General features: G+C 42.7%; 1 protein-coding gene across 5 annotated transcripts in view; it reads right to left on the bottom strand.

Moving 5' to 3' along the window:
• Nucleotides 1–2075: 2075 nt before the first annotated feature.
• GPD2 (glycerol-3-phosphate dehydrogenase 2) overlaps nt 2076–20922 on the bottom strand; it is a 62277-nt gene continuing 43430 nt past the window's right edge. For 4 of the 5 annotated variants that reach the window (XM_087733748.1, XM_087733746.1, XM_087733749.1 and 1 more), the window contains exons 8-17: nt 20437–20581; nt 16047–16240; nt 13300–13434; nt 12878–13053; nt 12226–12357; nt 11597–11755; nt 9086–9198; nt 8912–8990; nt 8687–8785; nt 2076–5195 (exon numbers count right to left, since the gene is read on the bottom strand). In XM_087733748.1, coding sequence (XP_087589874.1) covers nt 5070–5195; nt 8687–8785; nt 8912–8990; nt 9086–9198; nt 11597–11755; nt 12226–12357; nt 12878–13053; nt 13300–13434; nt 16047–16240; nt 20437–20581 — 1358 coding nt within the window. In that variant the 3' untranslated portion in view covers nt 2076–5069. Of the gene's footprint in view, nt 5196–8686; nt 8786–8911; nt 8991–9085; nt 9201–11596; nt 11756–12225; nt 12358–12877; nt 13054–13299; nt 13435–16046; nt 16241–20436; nt 20582–20922 lie in introns of those variants that run through there. The other variant, XR_015699103.1, reaches the window with a different exon arrangement.

Genomic DNA, 20922 nt, shown 5'->3' with positions numbered 1-20922 from the left:
AATAAAAAAATGAATCTGCGCGCTTCGGTAAAACAAACTGAGCAACAATTTAGAAGGGAGCAAATGAAAGGCAGCGAAGCCCCGTGTTTACTCTGGGGCGGGGGGGCTGGGGAGGCAGGCAGGCGGCCCGGGGAAGGGACCCTCGCGTCGCCTTACCCCCCAGCTCCCCGCACCTTGGGTCGGTTTTGCTGATCAGCCTCATTACACGTACATCAGCTGGACAGACAGATTACGGTATCTTGGTAAGACAGAACCAGGCTTGCCTTCTTCAGTTAAATAAAGGGCATGGAGCAGAACCAGTGAGGCGCCCAGCTGAGCGCTGCGGGGCCGGCTGGGCGCAGCTCTGAACATCACCGCTGCCGCCCAACAAAACCAGCCGCGCCTGCCGAAATGGAAAAGTTTGAGCACAGCCCCAGCCCGTCGAGTTGCACCGAGCAGGCTCGGGCTGCAAGGGTTCAGAGGAGGCAGACAAAGCAGGCTGGCCGACGCTGGCTTTTGCTGAGGATCAAGTTCAGTTAAATACACCGTTAAAACTTCCCAAAATTTTACAGAAACCAGTCCCCCTGCTCGTACCCAAGTAGATAAACTAACACACACAACAGCCCTTGCAGAAGACTCTTACGAAAGAACCGCGCAAGCCAAAAGGCTTGCTCAGGGGAGCAAAATTTAATCTCTGCCTTTATTTGCAAAATAAGAAGAGGCGAGATTATCCCCGCGCATGCCTGCATCAGCGGCATCTTCCGAGTGAAGGAAGTATCGATTCGGCACGGCAGCCTGCCATCTCCAGCCACAGCAGCCGCGCACACGCTTTGTGCAGCCAGCGCTCCCCGGTCAGGGCACAGGCGTGCAAAAAAATGGGGGGGGCTGGTTAAATAGGGGAGCGAGGACGAAAACCTTGAGGCAGAACACACCTACAAATCTGAAAACCCCTCTTTTTCAGCGAGGAGAAACAACACTTACTTAGCAGCAAAGATTCATCCCCACTGAAGATGGTTTTCTCCCCTCAACAGATGCAATCAGTTCATATCTGACACGGGAAACACCCAGCTCAGGCATCAACACTTAAATATTAATGTTGCTATGATATGCCGTATCATATTTCTAAACCAGGCTGCAGCGCGCAAGTGAACATAAGTCGCAATAAAGCTGAATTTTTGAACATTCAGTGGAGGAATCGTGCAAAGCGAGGGAACCCGGCCCCAAAACACTGTGCCAGAAAAACTCCTGTTCATTGCAGTTCTGCATCGAGCAGCAAATTCAGGATCACGACCCAAGGCAATTTTAGTGCTGCAGAATATTTGGGACGAAGACGACTGTAGCAAAGTTTCCTGAGATATTACCACACCACCACAGATCAGATAAAATTCATAACCTTTGTAATCCTGCTCTCGAGGTATCGGTTCTGCGGGGGACATGCGGAGGGGAGCTATTCTGGCTGCACGTACACAACCCTGCGTTCAGCACGGCCACATCACCGTTGTGGAATATCCCTATTACAAGCGTAAATTAAAACCTATAAAATAATATGGAGATTATAAAAATTGCGTTAAAACTGATAACAGCTTTACTGATTTACTGACAATGAAAATATATAGCATTTTTTCTGTCAGAACATTTATCAACACATGGCAACCCTGGACTAACTTGACATGTAAAATGATCAAAATGGATTATGAAATCTCTTCCGTTCATTTCTATTGATTTTAGTTACGATGAAATTCATCAGTGTGCAAAGGAACACTTGCGACTGGCATTTCCCCCCCCAAAATCCAGGCCAGTTGGCTGGCTGTAATTTTAGTATGAGATGGCAGTGCAGAATACCTTACCCCGCGTGTCATCGGTGAACGCGCACAGCTCCTACAGCCCGAGAATGCTAAGTGCCGTATTAACTCCTCATTTTCACTTTTAAACTATGAAGTGCTGAATTCTGAGCTAAAATGGGAAAGCATGGACAAAATTACGTTCTGTTTACTAAGAAGCATCTATCTGAACATTTTTCCTTTAAAAAATAAACTTTTTCAAGGCTAATCAAAGTTATTTTTGTAACTGCCATAACAAACTGCCAGTGACGGGACCATTTTTAATCCGTTTTATTGATTCATGCTTTCAGTTCCTACTCAGTTAAAAACAAGGCACATTAAATACATCCTCTTATTGCTCTATAAATGCATGCGGCTCATTCTGTATATCAAAAGTAATAAATAACGGCAGTAAAACACCAAGACAGTTATAAAAATGACAACCCAGCCTCAAACACAGTATTTAACAGTTCAATCTAGAACAGCAGCCCAACAAAATACGTAAGTGCCGCATGTAAAACGTGCGGTGTGTCTCCATGTGTGTGCAGACAGACACACGTATATAAACACACTGCAGGTATACGCACGCCCTCCCCCCCAGGCGTGCAGTTTATTTAACACACAAAATAACCCCCCCCTCCAGAATCCAACTCCCACCTCAAAAAAAGAAAAAAAAAAAGAAAAAAAATCAAGAAAAAAGTCACATTACTGTTTTTCCACCTAGAATCAGAACAATGCAAGACTGTGACATTTTACAACTCTTTCTACAGTACATTCACATGAGGGAAAAAAAAAAACAAACCACAAAGCCAACATTCCTGAAAACAAATGTGAGGTGATAAATAAATACTTCTAGATTTTTTCCATGTATGGATTTAGCTGTTTTAAGTAACACATGCAATCTTCTCTTGTTACACAAGGCAGCCATACAGGATCTTGCTGTGCCACACAAAAGAGCAGAGAAGCATGACAGTAAAGTGCCTAAGATGCAAAGCAAATTCATATCGGAGGACACACGTAGAGCCAAGAAAATCCCAAAGTCACATTCTGTATGCAGTACTACCAAAACAAGAGAACAGAGAGTATACTTTGGGTACAAAGCAGAAAATCCTGGTTTTACAGGTAAACTTGTATTATTAATTCTTAACAGTGCCATTTAGAGAGGAGTGGAGGAGAATTTTTCTTTAAACCATACAGAAGATGTTAAATATTGTAAATATTTTTCTTTATGTGGTCTGGAAAAGGTCTCATTGCTTTTACTTTTTTTTTTTTTCCTTGAATTATTGTTAATAGTAGAATCCTAAACCCTTTCTCTCCTTACCTTGCTCACTGAACCAAAATAACCTGTGTATCGTACATTCATTTCCTTCCAATTCTGCAGTATAGGTAAAATCTGTTATTGTGTTCTTATTTGAAAAGGGTTTTGGAAATACGAAGCTGTGTCAGACATTACATACTTTACCTGAATATATTGGAACACATTTCAAAAAGAAAAGTTTACAGGACCACAGAAACAAATCCCTTTGTTCATAAGAAAATTCTTACATTGTCAAATGTGCTAACTCCTCATTCAGACAGACTGTGCCTCAGTAGCACAGGACTCGAAGCAAAAAAGCCATAGCTACTTAATAATATCTGCATTTTGGTACAAGGCAGCGTCAAAAAAATTAACATGCAAAAACCATCTGAAAGGCATTTTACCCGAGACTGTCTCCGTCCCTCCAGATTTTACCAATTGTTTGGACTGACAGAAATATAACCATTTACTGAATTTTAAATGAGGCTTGCCCATTTTTTTTTATTGTATTTTTAAACACCTGATATTTTTTTTTTTTTTTAAGGACTCTGCCTCTCCAGCCAAACACAACATCTGTACTTACTATGCTACGTGCCAACACTCCTCCGCATCTCCGTTTTCTGTAGGTAATCATTTTCCCTTTTAAAATATCAAAGTAGTCTTTGCTGTTCATTCCTGCACTGTTATTTTCCATTAGTGAAAGTGGTCACATCAGTTAAAATAGATCAGATTTTACACAAGTAGGAATTCTGACACCTGGGAACAGAGGCTTGTTTTGAGTTGTAAATTGGTATTTATACTCAAAGAATATAACAGAATGACAAATTCATCAATAAACCATTCTTACGTTTTCCCCTTCCTTGTTCTGCGTTAGGCAGAAATCTCCCATCTGATCTTGAACCTAGTCAGTCTAACAACAGAAAGGCAAACAGCCAGATACAACGTTGTTGAAAACAGCTCAAGTGAGTGGTCCTAATTTTTTTTTCTTTTTGTTAATCTGCTGAAAAATAGCCCTTTCACTTTTATAGAAAAGTTAGTGGAATGCAAAACAAATTTCATTGTTTCACTTCGTGTTTGAGCATTTTTAAATAAACAATTAAGAATGTTATGCTATCAAAAACTGCCATGTTCTACATATCATCAGTGTTTGTCCAAAACTGGAAATAGTACGAAGCACTTTACAGCATAAACCACCACCTGCTAGACAACGCTATTTATTAAAGGAAGCTGATTTTTATTAATATGGGAGAAAGGCAAGCTGTCCCCTAGCTTTAACTAAATTATTAGCTTGGGTGATTAATCAAGATGTCTTGTAGTTTTCCAGCTTCATACTGCTGATATTTTTGTCTGGCCAAGTATCGGTACCGCTGAAATAACAGAGCACGCGAAAGAGCAAAACCAACCGCCTCTGGAGGGCTCGTGACAGTTCTTCACCGTCCTCACTGCCTCAGGAAGGGTCAGCAGCGTTCCTGGTGCGATACCATCTCCAATCCGCAACGGCAGCTTTCCCTCTCTCGCTCTTTGTTGAAGAGGACAGATCAGCAGCTCTTAAATACTAAATGCATATTTGCAAATAACGCAATGCATTGCAAGGCAGGATTCACTTTCTGAGCATCGTTTTCTTTAAAGCTAAAGGTGATACAAAAGTTAATGAACAAGGCAGGATGTGCACGCGTGCTTGTGTGTGCACCCAAATCCTTCTAGACTGTATTCCTGAACTCTTGGTAATGAACTCCTACATCTAAAGAATACCCAATCCAAAAGGCCACATACTGGAGTATTAAGAGCTGTACAGAAAACCATTAGTAATGAAAACAAATGCACCAATGTATTTTTGTAAGAGCTACACCGATAGACAGATACCGGTCATCTTGAACCAGGAAGGACAGTCAGAAGCACTGGAATGTTTTTCAGCAGAGACGCAGCCACGCGTCTCCGTTAGCTGCGGCTGCGAGCAGGCGTTGTGTTTGCACTCACAGTCCGCCACCGCTCCGGTCCACCGGAATCACCACCCTCTGACGCAGGTTCTCCTCGGCAGTCTTCATGAGCACAGCCAGCCGGCTTCCAGAGACGTGCCCCTTCTGAATAGCGCTCATGAGCTTAAGACACAAGAGGGAGAGCATCCCCTTAACTCATTTGCAAGACAAAGAGCAAAAGGTGGAGGGTACAGCCCCTGGTGGAACCCGCAGCAAGCAGCCAGAGGGACAGCAGCGTAACTGCAACCCACACCAGGCCCCGAGCAGGCGCCACGCAAGCCCTCCGCCCATCTGGCTTAGGGGGCACAGGACGCCAGCGGAGCCCGCAGCTCGGTGCTGTTCACTCCTCCGCACGAGAGGTGTGCGGACACGGCTGGCTGTCCTGCCCCGGGCCACCGACCGCGGACACCGACACAGGTCCAGCCTGAACACCGGCAGAGGTTGTCCAAGAGCCATTAGCAAGCGTTAATGAATATACAGAGCTGATTTTTCCCTATATAAAGCAAAACTGCTGTGTGGTTTCAAAGACTCACCTCAAAGCTCAGTTACGTCTTCCAGAAATACCAGCGAAAGTTTTGGCCAGGCATGGGGGGCAAGAAGAGTAACGTACCAAATACAATCCACTTGGAAGTAGCAGCGCAGGCAACCGTCAACACCAGGGTTTTTACTGTGACATTTAAGAATGCAGGACAACTCATCTATTTCACAGGCTTTTTTTTTTTTTTCTTTAATATCTGAAAGATGTAACTAGTAGAAGAACACCACTCCTGATCTACCACTGACCCTGGGCCATACCCCTTTTCATTCACGTGCCCTTCTTTGTAGAGATAGCGTACTTGACTTCCACAATTCTTTCAAATCCAAATTCCTTTATAGACTTTTAAAACTAATTTGCCTTTAAGTCCTTGAAACTGGACTCAGCTCTATCTTAACGAACACACACTAGTGCTAAGATTTTAGTTAATTCTTTTTTATCCCATGGATAAAGGGAGCATTAGACTTGAAATTACATGCAGTCAGCTTGTCCAAGACTACTATGGAAAGCAATCGGCACTTACAAAATGCAATTTCTTATTCCCATTGAGTGCTAAGAATCCTTCAGATTTCTTCCCATCTATAGGAAAATCTATTAATTATATCTGCAGCTGGACCTATGCAAATGTGGTATCAGGCCTGTCAAAGCAGGAACGAGTGCCCAGGAGGGGAAGGGTCAGAAGGGAACCCCGTGCTTTCCAGGCCCAGCTGAGGCTGGAAACCCTCCCTGCATTTTGAAGGCCTTTTGGTTACCCTGTGCAGCCCGGAGGCAAGGCAGACGGCAGAGGTGGGAAGGAAAGGACCAGCAGCAGAAGAGCAGCAGCTACAGCCAGCAAGGGAAGTCCACCACCGCCATGAAAACAAGAGTTTCTGGTACACGGGTCTGTCAGGACCCCAAAGGCAATCTGCTGTTGGGAAAAAAGCTTCCTCCGGATTTAACATGGGGTTTTTTTTGCCTTTACATACCAAAACTAGTTCCCAAGGCCCCCCTCCTTTCTTGAGCATGACAGCAGCACTAGGCCTCTGTGTCCAAGTCTTCAGAAAAATAACCGCTGCCGTAAGACAGCTCCGTGTGCACCTCCACGCTGTCAGAGCTCTGCCTCCCGGCCGCGGCGCAACGGCCCGTTTGCATCAAACGCCGATCGGCGCGGTCCGCTTTCTCTTTGTGCAACACCGGCCAGCATCGGTGTCTGCTGGGACCAGCTCTCACCCGACCGTTATTTGAGTTACACTGGCAACCTGCCGTTGGCCAAACGAAAGCACTTGGCATTGCTCTGCTCCCCACCCGGAGAGCTACGCAGCCACCCTGGTACGACGTGTTCCTATATTCTAATATAAACGTCCACAAATATTTGCACATGGCTTTCCACAAGCATTCTGCGGTAAAATGCAATTACTTGAAAGTTTTCAGAAAGCAAACACAAAAAGTATTGGGACCTGACTTAACAGATCCATTAAAAAAATTAAACAAACATTTAATGTATTTTGTTCCTTCCATGGCAACCTCCTGTTCATTTTATTACCACACTTCCTACTTGGCACCCGGCGGCGCGGCGGCTCCCCTCTCCGCAGGAAGGAGGTGCACCGGCACAGGCGGTCATTACTGCCGTGCCCATCGCTGGTGTCAAATATTTAGATTGCACTGTGAAACGCAGAGGAGAAGCCAGCAGCCACAGTTACGCAGTGTTACAAGAGTAACTGAACCTATACCAAAACAGTGACTCGCCTTTTACATTTTACAGATATTACGACATAGGGCAGGCAACCCCTCCCTAATGAGACTACTCAGCACAGTAAAGCAAAAACCCCAGAAAGCCACCAAAAAAATCCACAGAAGTCATAATTGCTAGTTGTTTCAACTTCTTAACCACAATGTATCCAAACTAACCAAATTATAGTTTGACACAGCCCTTACAGTAAACGGTGGGTTCCCCCACCAATTAAAGTTTTCACATGCAAAGGGCTGTAAGAGGGAGACCCTTTGCAATAGCCAGAAAAACAGCTGTGATTTTCTCTTATATTTGAATACATAAGCATGAACTCCCAAAGCCATTGTTTCTTCTGTCCCCCCTCTGTGGTTTGTTTGGGGTTTTTTTTGCCCCCTTCCCCCAGGTGCCTTTCAGTTACCCAGCTAAATCGCTGCATTTTAGGCAAATAAATAGTCCTTTTTTCTAATGCTGGACACAACCTGTGAACATTTTCTGCATTTAGATTCAGCAATGCTGCTCTTACCTACAGCTCATCTCGAGAGAGACAATTACCATTTCCTTTGCCTTGATCTTGTTTGTTTAACTTGACACAGTGAAGAAAGGGCTGACATTGACCAAAATCCCCAGCATTAATTTATCTCATGTTCGGCATTCATCATTGCCACCATGCAGGAAAGACATGGCAGTCACTTGAAATACCACACCAAGAAAGACTCTACAAAAACAAAGCTGGCTGGCAAACTGCATATGCAAGAGGAGCTGGGCAAACAAACGTTTCGGTAGCACCCTTAATTTTATTTTAAAGCCCTGCAAAAAGCAGATGTATGGGTTGTCGATGTGATGTCGTTCATACAAACTGAGATAATGTTAGCCAATCCAGGAGTTAAAAATGGGATTCAGTGGACTGGATGTGCTTTAACCACAAGCTCATTCTTTAAAATAGTCAAAATAGTTTAGAAACTACTAATTTCTTAACAGACCCAGATAAATGTCACTGTGCATAACCATGCCACATACCTTCCAATGGACAATTGTATCATTTTGAATATATTTAAACGGCATTTCTGTATTAAGAAAGCCAAATTGAGGTCTGTACTGTGGTATACTTTGTAAATCGGACCTCTTCTTTAGGTCTCATTGTTTCTGCACATGAAAAAAAAAAAAAATCCCTGAATTTCAAAGTTGCTTGAGGATGGCTCTGTGTGTCACTTAGCTTGTGATCCGGCAAACAGCATCAACACTACAGCGTTCACCCAAGTAAGACTCACCTAGTCTCCAACCCAGGCCTTCAGCAAAGAGAGAAAAAAAATTAAATACCTATGCCTTTGTTCATTAAAGTTACAGCTTCTCTTGTAACAAAGAAACACCTACCTGCAAAAACTCATTGAGCTCAACCTGTCCATTTTTGTTCAGATCCACTTCATTTAGAATATCATGGAGGGTATTTTCAGCAATTTGCACACTGATGCTCTAAGCAAAAAAAAAAAAAAAAGCACAGAAGTATGTCACCTGGATTGTTCAGCACTATTTATGCCGCACTCTGAAATTTAGATAAGAGGCTTAAAAAGGAAACTAAAGAACACGAGGAAACATTACCTCCAAGACACGCTGCACATCCAGTATAGTAATAAACCCCTTCTTGTCCTTGTCAAACATGTGGAATCGCTTCTTGTACCTGCAAGATAAGGATTATCAGTGGGAAAAACTGCACTCAGAAGAATGACAGGTATTAATTCCTAGCAGCATAGGGAACTCTCTTACTTTACTTACCTTTCAATATCGGAAGGCAGTAGACTGATTTCAGAGCTGTCTGTTAATTGATCTGATTTTACTTTGTAGCCCATTTCATAATAGAGAAATTTTTTAGCAGCTTCAAGTTCTTCCTACAAGAAATAAAGAAAAACTGTATATCTGAGGAATAGCAAGTTCTTGCACAATTACTTTTAATGTAGTATTTATTAGCTTCTTCCACTTAGATAAATTCTAGTTAAGGTCCGAAAATTAAGCAGATGGTAGCTGAAAAATATTTAAAAAAATAAGTTAAGCTTAGGCACTTTTTAGTCTTGAAGAGAGACATCAAGCCTAGTAAAGACTTCCAATTACTGTGTAAATGCTTTTAGGACCATACCACACCCTCAGTCACACGTGGTATAACTACTTACTTCATGAAGAATGGCACTTGCAGGTCAGGCCTACGAAATGCCGTTTAACTCACAGCTAGTATCTTAGTGCAACGTTTCACCTAGCTGTCTAAAATCAGCAAAAAGATCAGGAGGCTCAACACCAGGCAGGTTCTCTATGTTTTAAACTAGTTTTCTTGATGAAAATTCTTTTCTTTCTCTTTCTTTTCTTGATTAATAAATTAATAAAATTAATTTATTACCTGAAAGTTCAGTGCAAGGTCTTCAGTAAGTGATAACACCTGACTGTACTGTAGAACAGAGGTCTTTCTACAGCGATGGGTACACCAAACACTGTTCTAAGAGCAATACGAGCACCTGCCACACGGGCACCGATATTAAATAGCCCACCCCGCAGTTAACAAACGAGTAAGCACGCTAAGTAACGGCCGCAGCAGCGGTAAAAGATTCCCAGGCACGTACATATAAGCCACTTCACCTAGCAAAGACTTGTTCGTGAAGGCCTATTAGGAGACCAACTAAACTATACCAGACTACTCCTACATACTTCGATATAAGCACACAAATTAGCCTTCAAGTCCCAAACCAACAAAGACCTATTTCATGGTCTTACTATAAGATCTAAATTAAAGAATTGCCTTGTCCGTCAAGCTGAAATCTAGCACAGGCAAGACTGCTGTCCGTGCAACCCTAGTGTCATGCTGGCTTCAAATTCTTTGCTTGGCAAGCTTCCCATTTTCTCATCTATTGTTAGAGAAGAATTGCTATAGCTTTGTTCAACACGGTAAATTATTATACGAGCAAATCTCATGGGGTAAGGGTGAGACACCTCTAACTTCAGTCAAACACCTCTGACTGTGAGGCTGCCCAGCACACATAGAATCCCAGAATCGTCAAGGTTGGAAAAGACCCTTAAGATCATCGAGTCCAACCGTCAACCTATCACTGCCAAGTCCATCTATACCATGTCTTCAAGCACCACATCTATCCGTTCTTTAAATACCTCCAGGGATGGAGACTCAACCACTTAAAGCAAGCACCACAGCTCACAGCTGTGACACGATGGTATCCCTGTCTTTGTGCATTCCTCTGGGGAGGCCTTAGGATCACGGCAGGTCCTCTGGGTAGCAGGATTCAAATGGGCTCCTTCCAGAACGTTAACCAAACTTCTAACTGGCTAAAAGGTTTCATGAAGGTTTCGAGGGACACTTCCCATCCCCTCTGGGGTGGCAGAGCTAGGTGAGCATTCACAGGTTCTGTTTGCTTCAGAGTGAAAGCAGTCCCAAACCAGGCGTCCCATTTGGGCACGGCACTCCTCGCGCCGCCTCTCCTCCACCACACAAGCGCAGCCTCCAGTACTCTGGGCATTTACCTTTTTATGCCAACAGAAAGAAGGGATAATCGGTAACTTAGATGACGTGATCACTGAGAAGGGGCAGGATTCGTGTCAGTAAGTGGGATGCCTACATCCAAGCTAGTTATCCAAGGTACTCCTGACAGTTTGTGGAGATCTAAAGAGGGCTGTAGGGTGCGATTCAGTGCATGCACAGCAGATGCCTTGATTAGGGTAACTCATCTGACCGCAGTTTGCTTTCCACAGAGCAGGCGCAGAGAGCCTAGCTTAGACAGAGACAGCCTGCTGCCAGCACCGCAAGTGAAGCGAGGAGCCCCGCTGCAGGACTGAGCACAGGCCCGCGGGGGCACAGGAAGCTAACAATGACCTTAAACATTGACTTAGGCCACAGAATGGGGAAACTCAGTGGCATCACTTTTCAAAAGACACAGCAGACAAAAAGGAGCGACACATTACAAGATCCTCCTTTTCTGAGGCAGATCTGTTGAAAAGTGTCAGTAAACCAAGTATTTGAACAGGAATAGGATAGTAATGCCAAGTCTGCTTTCCCTTTTAAAGTTGGGGAGCAACGGGACACAGATCTTCACTTTCCCCTCCACCCCCCGGCCAGTACCGACTCATTTCACAGCTATTTCGATAAAGTCTTTATAATGAAACACACCAAGTGAATCACTCTCTCAGGAAGAAAGCATCACTTGAAGTTTTCTATTCAACGCATTTAGATCGTTAACATGGAAACTACTTAAGAAAAACAAAACAGTTTCAGATGAAAAAAGCCCTTTGTACCTTTTTTTTCTGCTCACTCCAGTTAAGTTCTTTCCCCATTATATCTACAATTCTTGGCAAGGCTTCCTCTGCAGCCTGCACATTCAGAAAAGCCAAGCGAGTACGTCGGGAAATCATATCCACTGCCGTGCGGGCATACTCTTTAACACCATAGACAACCTGGAACAATAAGGCAAGGGTAAAAAAATGCAGATGAGAACGGAGACAGGCATCATCAGAAATTATGTTTAGCATCACAAACCGCACTGCTGGCTTGGCTATACAAAACGAACTCTCTGTAACTAGTTCCCACCCAACCAAGAGAAGGGTTTGAAAAGCTCCCTTTTCCTTGGAACATTTTATAAAATGCTGTCTGGGATCAAATGTGTGTATATGAAATAAAAAAACAGACATTATATAATTATAAATATTTAATTAATTATGTATAAATATATTAATATGTGTACATATAAACATAAAAATAAAGCATGCTCTGGAAAAGGGGAAAAACAAGAACAGAAAAAAATAAATCTGGCCCTTACCAAAGGCAAGGGCTTATGGACGTGTTTTACAGAGCAAGACAGACCTGCTCGAGAACCTGTTTATTCCAAGAAGAGAATCAAAGAACATCATGTAGTTTTTCCACATACCTCAGCTTCAATATAAGGAAATTCAGATACAAGCCGTTTTCCAACAATAGGCCATCTCTTCCCTGTAACTTGGGCTATCTTGGCCACCTCGAAAGCCTTGTCGCCGTATGTCGAAGCTAGATGCTGAGCCACCTATGGAGTTGAAAACAAATTCAACATGCTTTTGAAAGCACATCAAATCTACATACTTTTTTTCTTGTCAATTCTGTTATCACCAATAACAAATAGTCTGAAGAGGGCACTGGGTTTTGATTGTGTGGGAAGAAGCCACTTGCCTTGTGACTGGGTTAGACCAGCACTGACACCACTCTGTACGTATCAATGTGCCTGTGACTAACGATGCTCCAACTCTTCCGCTACACTGTGATCACAGCTGAAGCATAGATTTTGTTGGGCTCAAACAAACACAGACCCTAGCATGTCATAACATTTTAAAGTGGGAAACAGTCAAGATTAGGCGGAAGGGTAAAAGGAAGGAAAGAAGAACACTTTAGAATTTGTTTTTGTTAAAACTACCTTCGCCCTGGACAGATAATAAGCTCTTACCAGGCTAAACAGACCTTTGTACAAGTTATGCTGGCATTAGATTTAGCGGGAAAACAAAACCCTCCAACACAGAAACATCAGAGCATCAACAGAAACCATGACTCACCTCACTTTCAAGTCCATAGTCTTGAACCAACCTAATGTAGAGAGTGGGGCTCCAGTCCTCAGCCCCTTGTAGCTGCAGTCCAATGGTCTTACTGGAACCTGCCTTCAGATCATGCGCCTGAATAGCTGCGTCGATGGTGTCCTGCGCCATGGCACGGTAGGTCGTCCACTTCCCACCTGTAACCACGCATTTACTTCTTTATTCCGGGAAAGCAAGCACAATACCAAGTTGGCATGTACTATATATATTTTATGCATCACACTATTCTTACTAGACTTGCTCCAACAAGGCAGTCGTGCTACCACCGACAGATCATTATCTAGTTATAGGAACATGAAGGATTAGCCTGTAACAAGAAAAGTTTTGAATAACATACGCCGGGGAAGCCCAACAAAGCTATACTTTAAGAGACCTTCCAGTACCTGCTATCGTGACAAGGCCACTATCGCTAATGGTGACGACATGATTCCGGGATATCGACTGCGTGTCTTTGGAGTTGGGGTCTGTGACCAGAGGACGAATGCCACTCCACGCTGCCAACACGTCTCCTCTTCTCACTGTCCGGAACCAAAGATCAGCCACAGTCAGCCAGGAACGGATGAGTATTTATCCCATATCCCTCCCGTGGTCTTTCTGGCACTGCCTCCGAGCAGATCCTTGCTGTGAAACAAGGACTGCACCACACCATGCTTGTTAGTTGAGCAACTCAAAAAGCTGGAGAAGATTCTCCAAAGTAATGGAATAAGCTGGGCTACAGAATTAAAAACAGCACTGCCCTGATTGATATCAATAATATTCTCTAGCCCAAAACAAAGTCAGAGGCAGCGAGGTCCATTTTTCACACTGGTTAAAAATCCAACAGAATGGAGATATCCTGGGAACTGATCAACCAAAAGGGATTCAACTGCCAAATTCACCGATCAGCTCAAAAAAACCCCAACCCCAAAAAGCAAACCCTTCCAAAACCAGACACCGCCCCCCCCAGCACCAAGTCTTCTCCTTGTAAGGACTGTCCTGTCGCACGAGCAAACATTACATTTTGGAAACCAACATAAAGTTTGCTCCACGTGAGTGCTACGTTTGCTTTTAGGAGTTCAAAGCTTTTTCTCTAGCTTGTAGGTTATTCTTCCAAGTTTTCCTCTTGACAAGTGATCTTCATCCACAGCCTTCATCGCAAGTGCAGTTACACATATGATGCACAAGGAGAAAACTGGCAAGGTTGTGGCCGGCTGTAGCGCGTCCCCGAAGCCTGTATCCCACGCCAGCAGTTGTCACCGCACAGCAACCCGAAAGGGCCCAGCTGACTTGTCAAAAGCCACCCAAGAGAAGTCCACATCCGCCTCGTCCAGCCCTGCCTTCTCCTCCTCCTCCTCCCTGCTTCAGGAACGCTGTCTCACTCCACCAGAAGCCCGACTACGCGGCCGTTTACTCCCCGCCATGCTGATCCTCTGCTTCGGGCCCCGCTACACGCACATCCCTGAAGCCAACCCTGACTTCTCAGTAAACTCGGAGGAAGAAAACCTGAAGGCATCAAGTAGTCACAAAAGCCCTAAACAGTTGTAGGAAAATACCCCTCCGAAAGTCACTTTTTTTAATATACAAAACATGGGACCAATAGAGAGTTTAATTAAATTAGTTTTGTTGCTTATTAAATTTGCAATAGCAAAATTGACCTATTTGCTTTACGCTGAAGTCTTTGGAACATTTTTTTTTTTTTATACAACTTTCAAATAAATGATAATTGAAAATCAGTAACGGGGTGTAAAAATATCCCCAAAGAACAAAATAGATTTCAGAAATCAATGGTGCTCTGCCAGCATGTTTAACCTGCCAAAATGAAGTGTTAATCACAGAAATAAGATACCATATTACATTTATAAACTAATGAAACTAGAAAAAGCAGCATGCGTGACACTATAATTAAACAGTTGGAACACATCCAAGCCTGTGTAAGTTGATAACCCTGGCACTGTCTCTGGCAGCAAAAAGGCAGGTCTGCAGTGAGTTGATATGGCCGGCGCAGTTGTTAATTCAATAACAAGCGATCTATAAACACTGCTAATTGCATATGTGAAAAACAGCGTGCACCTAGGTAGGTTTCATTCAAAAGAACGAAACACTTCGTAATGTACTTCTGTAAAGGACCTTGCAAAATCTCTGTCTTATTCACAGTCTTAACTCTACCAGCTACCTGTCCGGCCTACCACGCTTAGTTATATCGACCGCTGCTCAAGAAACTTGAAGGTACATTTCCTGAAGACTTTTTCTGAACTTTATACAATACAGAGCCATCAATTATCCACTTCAGGAAACAAGTAATCTAGCATTCCCAATCTCCGGACTGAAAGTTTTCCTGAATCTAAGGATGTTGCAGTGTTCCTGACCAAGTGCTTTTCAGATTTATTTTAATGCTGCTACTACAACAGAAACACAGAGAAGTACAAATGCTTTCGCAGAATGATTTTTAAAAAACCTCACTCTGAAGGAAAGAAGCCTCTCTCCTTTAAACCAGCACGGAGTCAAAGCAGGCCAGCATCTTACAAAAAAATGTGTTCTCAGCTCAGCTACTGAAGGGAACAACTGTCAACCAAGTGATTTTTATAAATTCCCCTTCTTGCCCATTATACTTTCCTCTCCCACCGAAAACTGACACTGTTAGATATTTACCATATCAAGAAAAGTAAATTCTAAGAATAAAGTACCTAGAAAAACTGAAATAAAAACAAAGACACAGGAAAAGTCAGAACAACTCTTCCCTCAAGAAAAGCAGGTGAATTATTTGACGAGCGACCGGACTGTCCCACTTGTGCAAACCCTGCGGCTGCCACCCGAGGAGGTGTGACTCGAATGACTGGGCTGCGGAGCTGGGCAGTTCCTGCCAGTTAGGTGAAAGGTATGGGAAATCCGAACATGCAGATATCAAGTGATTTCCATTGAAACAGTCCAAGTAGTGCAGGTGCATCTGGAAAAGCATCATTTTTTAGCTCTGATATAGAGATCAAGATGACACTTGTGTCCCACCCATGTGTCTATGTTTTAGAAACACCCAGATGCACAAGAACTGTAGTTAGTCACAGAAAAACTTCAGACAGACAGCATTTGCTCAAACTGAAATGCCACAGACTCATCAGTACCTTCCCAGGGAAGAACAGAGCTGACAAAGGTTTACCTTCAACATCAACGCTAAGGTAGTTGCGCACTTCATTCAAAATGAAGTTTATATCTTCTTCTGTTGGGATGGGGTGGGAGGTAACATCAGTCGGGCTGTCTGTGGTCCCTGCGATAGTCATCTTCTCCCACGGCAGGAAGAAAATCACCCTGCCGTCGCTGGTGGCTGGGTCGAGCAGACCCATATTATCAGGGCTGAAATAAAGAAGGGACACGGTTCAAAACAGGTCGGGCATCACCAGGGACTCTGTCCTTGTACACCTTGTACCCCAGATGACGTATTAGAACATTACCTTTGTTCTTGGTCAAATTATTAAAAAAAAAAAAAAAGAAAATAAATCCGAGATTTCCCATGTGGCCATGACCTGACTGTAAAAGGTAGTCCCAGAAGTTTTGAGAAATAAAGCCCTTGAATGTGATGCTCAGATATTACTGGAATTTGATTTCTTAAGGAAGTTAGCGGAGCACAACCTTAAATCGAGCAATCAGGTCGTTGGCATCTCACATCTCCCATTCACCCTTGAAAATCTTACTGATTAGAGCTTCAAACACAGGCACTTGGAAGTTTTAAACCAGCAATTACTTGAAACTCACTATGGAATGAGCAACTGCTTTTAAACAAAAAAAGGACAATAATTTATAGTGTGCCACAAAGGAAAGGGAAGGCTGAAACGCTGAAAGAGAACGCACATTAAATGGAAGAAATAGGAACGGAACCTTAGTTCTGTTTTGATGCGTTTAAGTCTATAACAAGAAAAATTTAAGATGAAATATTACTAACCCAAGTTATCACTTGTCCTCTCTTTAGGGAGCAGCTAAAAGTAAAGACACACAAAATATCCCACTGACTTCTACAGCCTGCACTCGCTCTAACGGTGAGGCGGGGATGGGGCGCGGGTTAGGAACAGAAGGAAGAAGCAGGGAAAACAAGAGAACAGCACGCTGAAATCAGAAGCGTTACGAGTACGTTTAAACAGAAGAATTGCAGCGACGCTGCAGGCTGAGGCTGCTGACCGCCTGCCACTTCAACAGGAATGAATGCCCAGGCTCCCAAAGGATTCGGACCAAGAAGTATATTCCGAATGCTCCCAGCTCTCGCTACGGCATTCCTGATCGAGGAACTGTGTTTTAAGGACAAAAAGGCAAAAGATATCGCCTCCATAATGACTAACAGCCACTCATTGGATGCTAGTATGCAGAGATTTTGTTATTTATTTATGCCAGTCCTACAAACAGAATGATTCAGGAAGATGAAAAAAAGCAGTAGTTCTTCATACAAGAAATTTTAACTGATGTATAAATGTTACCTGGCATAATGTAAAAAGAAAAAAAAATTCCACATGTACAAAACCAGTTATCCTTATTAAATAAGGATATTATTAAACAGCTCTGCTCCTATTTCAGAAAACAAAAGGCTTCTATAAACATTTCAAAGTAAACAGCTTTTTTGTAGGGAAACATTTAAGCTGCTCCTTTTTTCCCACTCTCGTTTCAGGTGCTGGAAGCCCTTGTAAAAACATCTGCGGTCAGTCTGGCAGTCTTCAGGTTTTGCACCTACTCCTGATAACGGAAGGGGCCATCGGAGGCGTACGGGAGGAGGACAGGAGGTATGTACTTAGGTGGTGATAAGGCCCATCAGAGGGGAGCAATCCAAGGGACTCAAATAACTACGAACACAGTAAGCTGAAGGCAGACAAAGACCTGCTCGGATATGAATTACCTATTTCAGAGCCGCAAGCTGAATCACTGAATATTTCATTTTTAGGAAGTCTAAACTGATTACTGAAGGTAAGTTTTCAATATCTGGAAAGGCTAGAAGAGAAGCTGAAAATTTCATATATAGCATGTATATTAGAACATTTTTTAGATGATATTTATAGACAGCTTAAGCATACAGTTGGAGAAGTACAATTTAATAGGGGAAGTCAACACAGATTTGTGAAAGGTAAATCACGTCAGACAAATGATTACTTTTTAAAATGAAAAAGCTATTGATTTAGAGACAGAGAAAACTAGAGATTTAATATACGGTATCGGAATATTCAGAAAACTTTAGACATTTTCTCAAAAGTATGATTTTTTTTTTAATGTGATTTCATAAAAACTGTCAAAAATAAGGACGAGAAACAAGTAAAGACTTGTCCACCGAGTCTCGTACTAAGTTTCACCACGACACCTATGGACTGAAGTATTTTCAATTAGATCAATTCCATCTTATAGAAATAACTGAGAGAGCCACCAAAACGAATTTAAAAATAAGGTGTTTCCCATCAAAAACAAGCGTCCTAACACCCAAGTATTGTCTGTTCTGGGACTCCGGAGGCATTTGAGCAAAGCACCACAGATGCAGTTAAAGAGCAAATAGGTGACTTGCCATAGGGTAGAACTAAGGTTTAACAGACAAGTTCACCTGGAACCTGGAATGCAGAGCAGACAGGAAAATGCAAGAAAGACAGAAAACATCTGAAATTTGTCAGAAGGGAGGGGAAAAAGTGTTGCAGTCGTAGACGCATTTCAGGCAGGAAGCCCATCTGAACACAGGGAGCCAAAATCCTCTCCCATTTTATCAGATCAGATACTTACGATAACAATAGGGAGTGAGAGAGACTTACTGCAGCTACTAGAATAGATATGTGGATGCTAAAAACAGAATTAATGGGAGGAGGAATACTGGGACTATTAACGAAGAACATAAATGAGTAAGAAACCCATGGGAAATGAATGCATTAGGTTAACATTAGATTTACAAAATCTTAAGTATGTTTACATCTAAAAATCTCTACCTATTATAAAATTTTCATTTGTGTGAGTCTGGGCCAAAATTCTACCAAACATTTACCACAAGGCAAGTGGACGCAGTGAAATGACAATCTTCATTTGTTGAGGATTAGTCCTTGGCACTAGGAGAAGACTTGATACGACTAAGATTAAATACCACAAGTATTTTCCATTTAGCAGACAGTTCTTTGGTTTAAGCCATCCCACTTCAAGGCAGTTCGGTACAGTTTTATCTAATCAGCTGTACTGCGGAGGCAGTATGTGGGTAGATACTATTTTACAGGAAAAGTAATGCCCACATGCTGACATACACAGAGGAACAAGGAGAACAAGAATTCTCTACATTTCCAGTTAAAATTATTAGGTTATTGCAAAATAAATAAATTAGAGCCCTCACGCATATCGAGCCATCTTCTACTTCGAATTTACAAAGTGGTTCAAACCTTTTTCAAAACTTTCCGTGGTTTTGCTGTAGGGCTGTAAAGTCAATCAACACGTGTGCTTCTCATAGTATATGAGGAAACTAGGATTGCAACCCATTTCTCCACGTTGCTAGTGCTTTAAAGCAGCTATCAGGTCATTTTCCCATTTTTCATGTGAAAGACACCAAAAAAAGAACAAAATGCAAGAGTGATTTTACACTAGGCCAAAAATGCCTCAATTTTCCTGTCTATGGTCGTGTCCTATTGGGATGGCTCTAGCAAAAACAACATGTTGTGCACTGGAAGACTAAATTTATATTCACAGAGGAGCGCAATGATGATATGGAAGGCATTATTATAAGTGCACTGTATCAACAGAATTGGGATAAGTCTACAAATGTGAATTTCCATTAGGATGCTAATGACTTCAGAAACCAAAGGTAATATTTGAGCTTCAAGTGACAAGGCTTACTTGGTAGAAGGGGATTTGGTTTTGCAGCAGCAAATACGGGAAGAAGCAGGAGTCTGCAGAGAGCACGCTCGCAGAGTGCCACGGGAACCTCTTCTGCAACAGGGGCAGCAGAGGGGGGCAAGCCTTGCCACCAAAACAACCACGGGCGGGTGGGCTTGTGTCCGCAGCAGCGGCAGAATTTAATCGTGTTATTTTCAACTCCTTATGACATTGCCTACGTGCTGCATTCATATTTGCTATGAGTGGAGTTGCAACGTGGCAGAGTACAGTGGCAGAGGTATTGCATAGAGAGTCTGATATTTAATAGGACAAGAGTTTTTGTATGAAGGTGGCAGCCTCTCTGGAAGGCTTTATATGCATCTTTTTTCTTAAGGGCAGTGAACAAGCAGTCAGTACGCTCGACTCAAACGCACTATTAAAAAAGGCGCCTTTCACACGTCTGTTGTAGATGCTCTGCCTAAACGCCCTTCTGCTTCAGCAGGAGTCCTGCCCTGGTGAGTTTTGACTAAGAACTATAAGACTTCAGTCTTTTCTGAATATATGAAATTGTTCTAATCGGCACAGCACCAGAATCCTCTTTAAAAAAAGAAAAAAAGAAAAAAAAATCAAATCATGCATTCAAAACTACTGTAAAACCCACAAATGCGTCTCCACAAGCTTATTTATTACAGGCACCAGCAGAGATTGTTACAAATGGTTCAGGCTTTGAATGTCGTTACCTGTAATAACCAGGCATCACAATGTGCACGCCCGCGCTTGGCTGACAGATGTTGGGTACTTCCTGATCATCCATTTTGCGCACAGAGTCTGTGAAAGGTCCCGTAGCATTGATAACACATTTGGCTTTGACATCAAATTCCTGCCCTGTGAAAGAAAACAGTATCAATCACGTACGCCATTTGTTTTCCTGCTCACTGACACTCTCTATTATTAATCTATCTATGAGCTTAACCTACTGTAAAGTATATCGTGCTCCTCTGAACAGAACAGCTGGAATGGTTTTTAAAAACTAACAGCGTTTTCAGGTAACACCAGATTGGAAAGGAAATGTTTTACAGTGAAATTCCACCTTATCTGTAAAGGCAGAAGGTGGCAGACTGGGTAGAAGTTGTTCAGCTGAAATCGGCCTCTCAAACAAGAGAGATTTCAGTCTCAACCCAAGGGCTTGGTAAATGGGATTATTACTGTACAGCACGTAGCATTGT

The sequence above is a fragment of the Nipponia nippon genome, unplaced genomic scaffold (genome assembly GCF_047370975.1).
Source record: "Nipponia nippon isolate SJK-2023a ecotype South Korea unplaced genomic scaffold, ASM4737097v1 scaffold_5, whole genome shotgun sequence".
Lineage (NCBI taxonomy): Eukaryota > Metazoa > Chordata > Aves > Pelecaniformes > Threskiornithidae > Nipponia > Nipponia nippon.
Note: the sequence above shows the minus strand (reverse complement) of the source record. Positions and strands in the feature narration are given on the sequence as shown.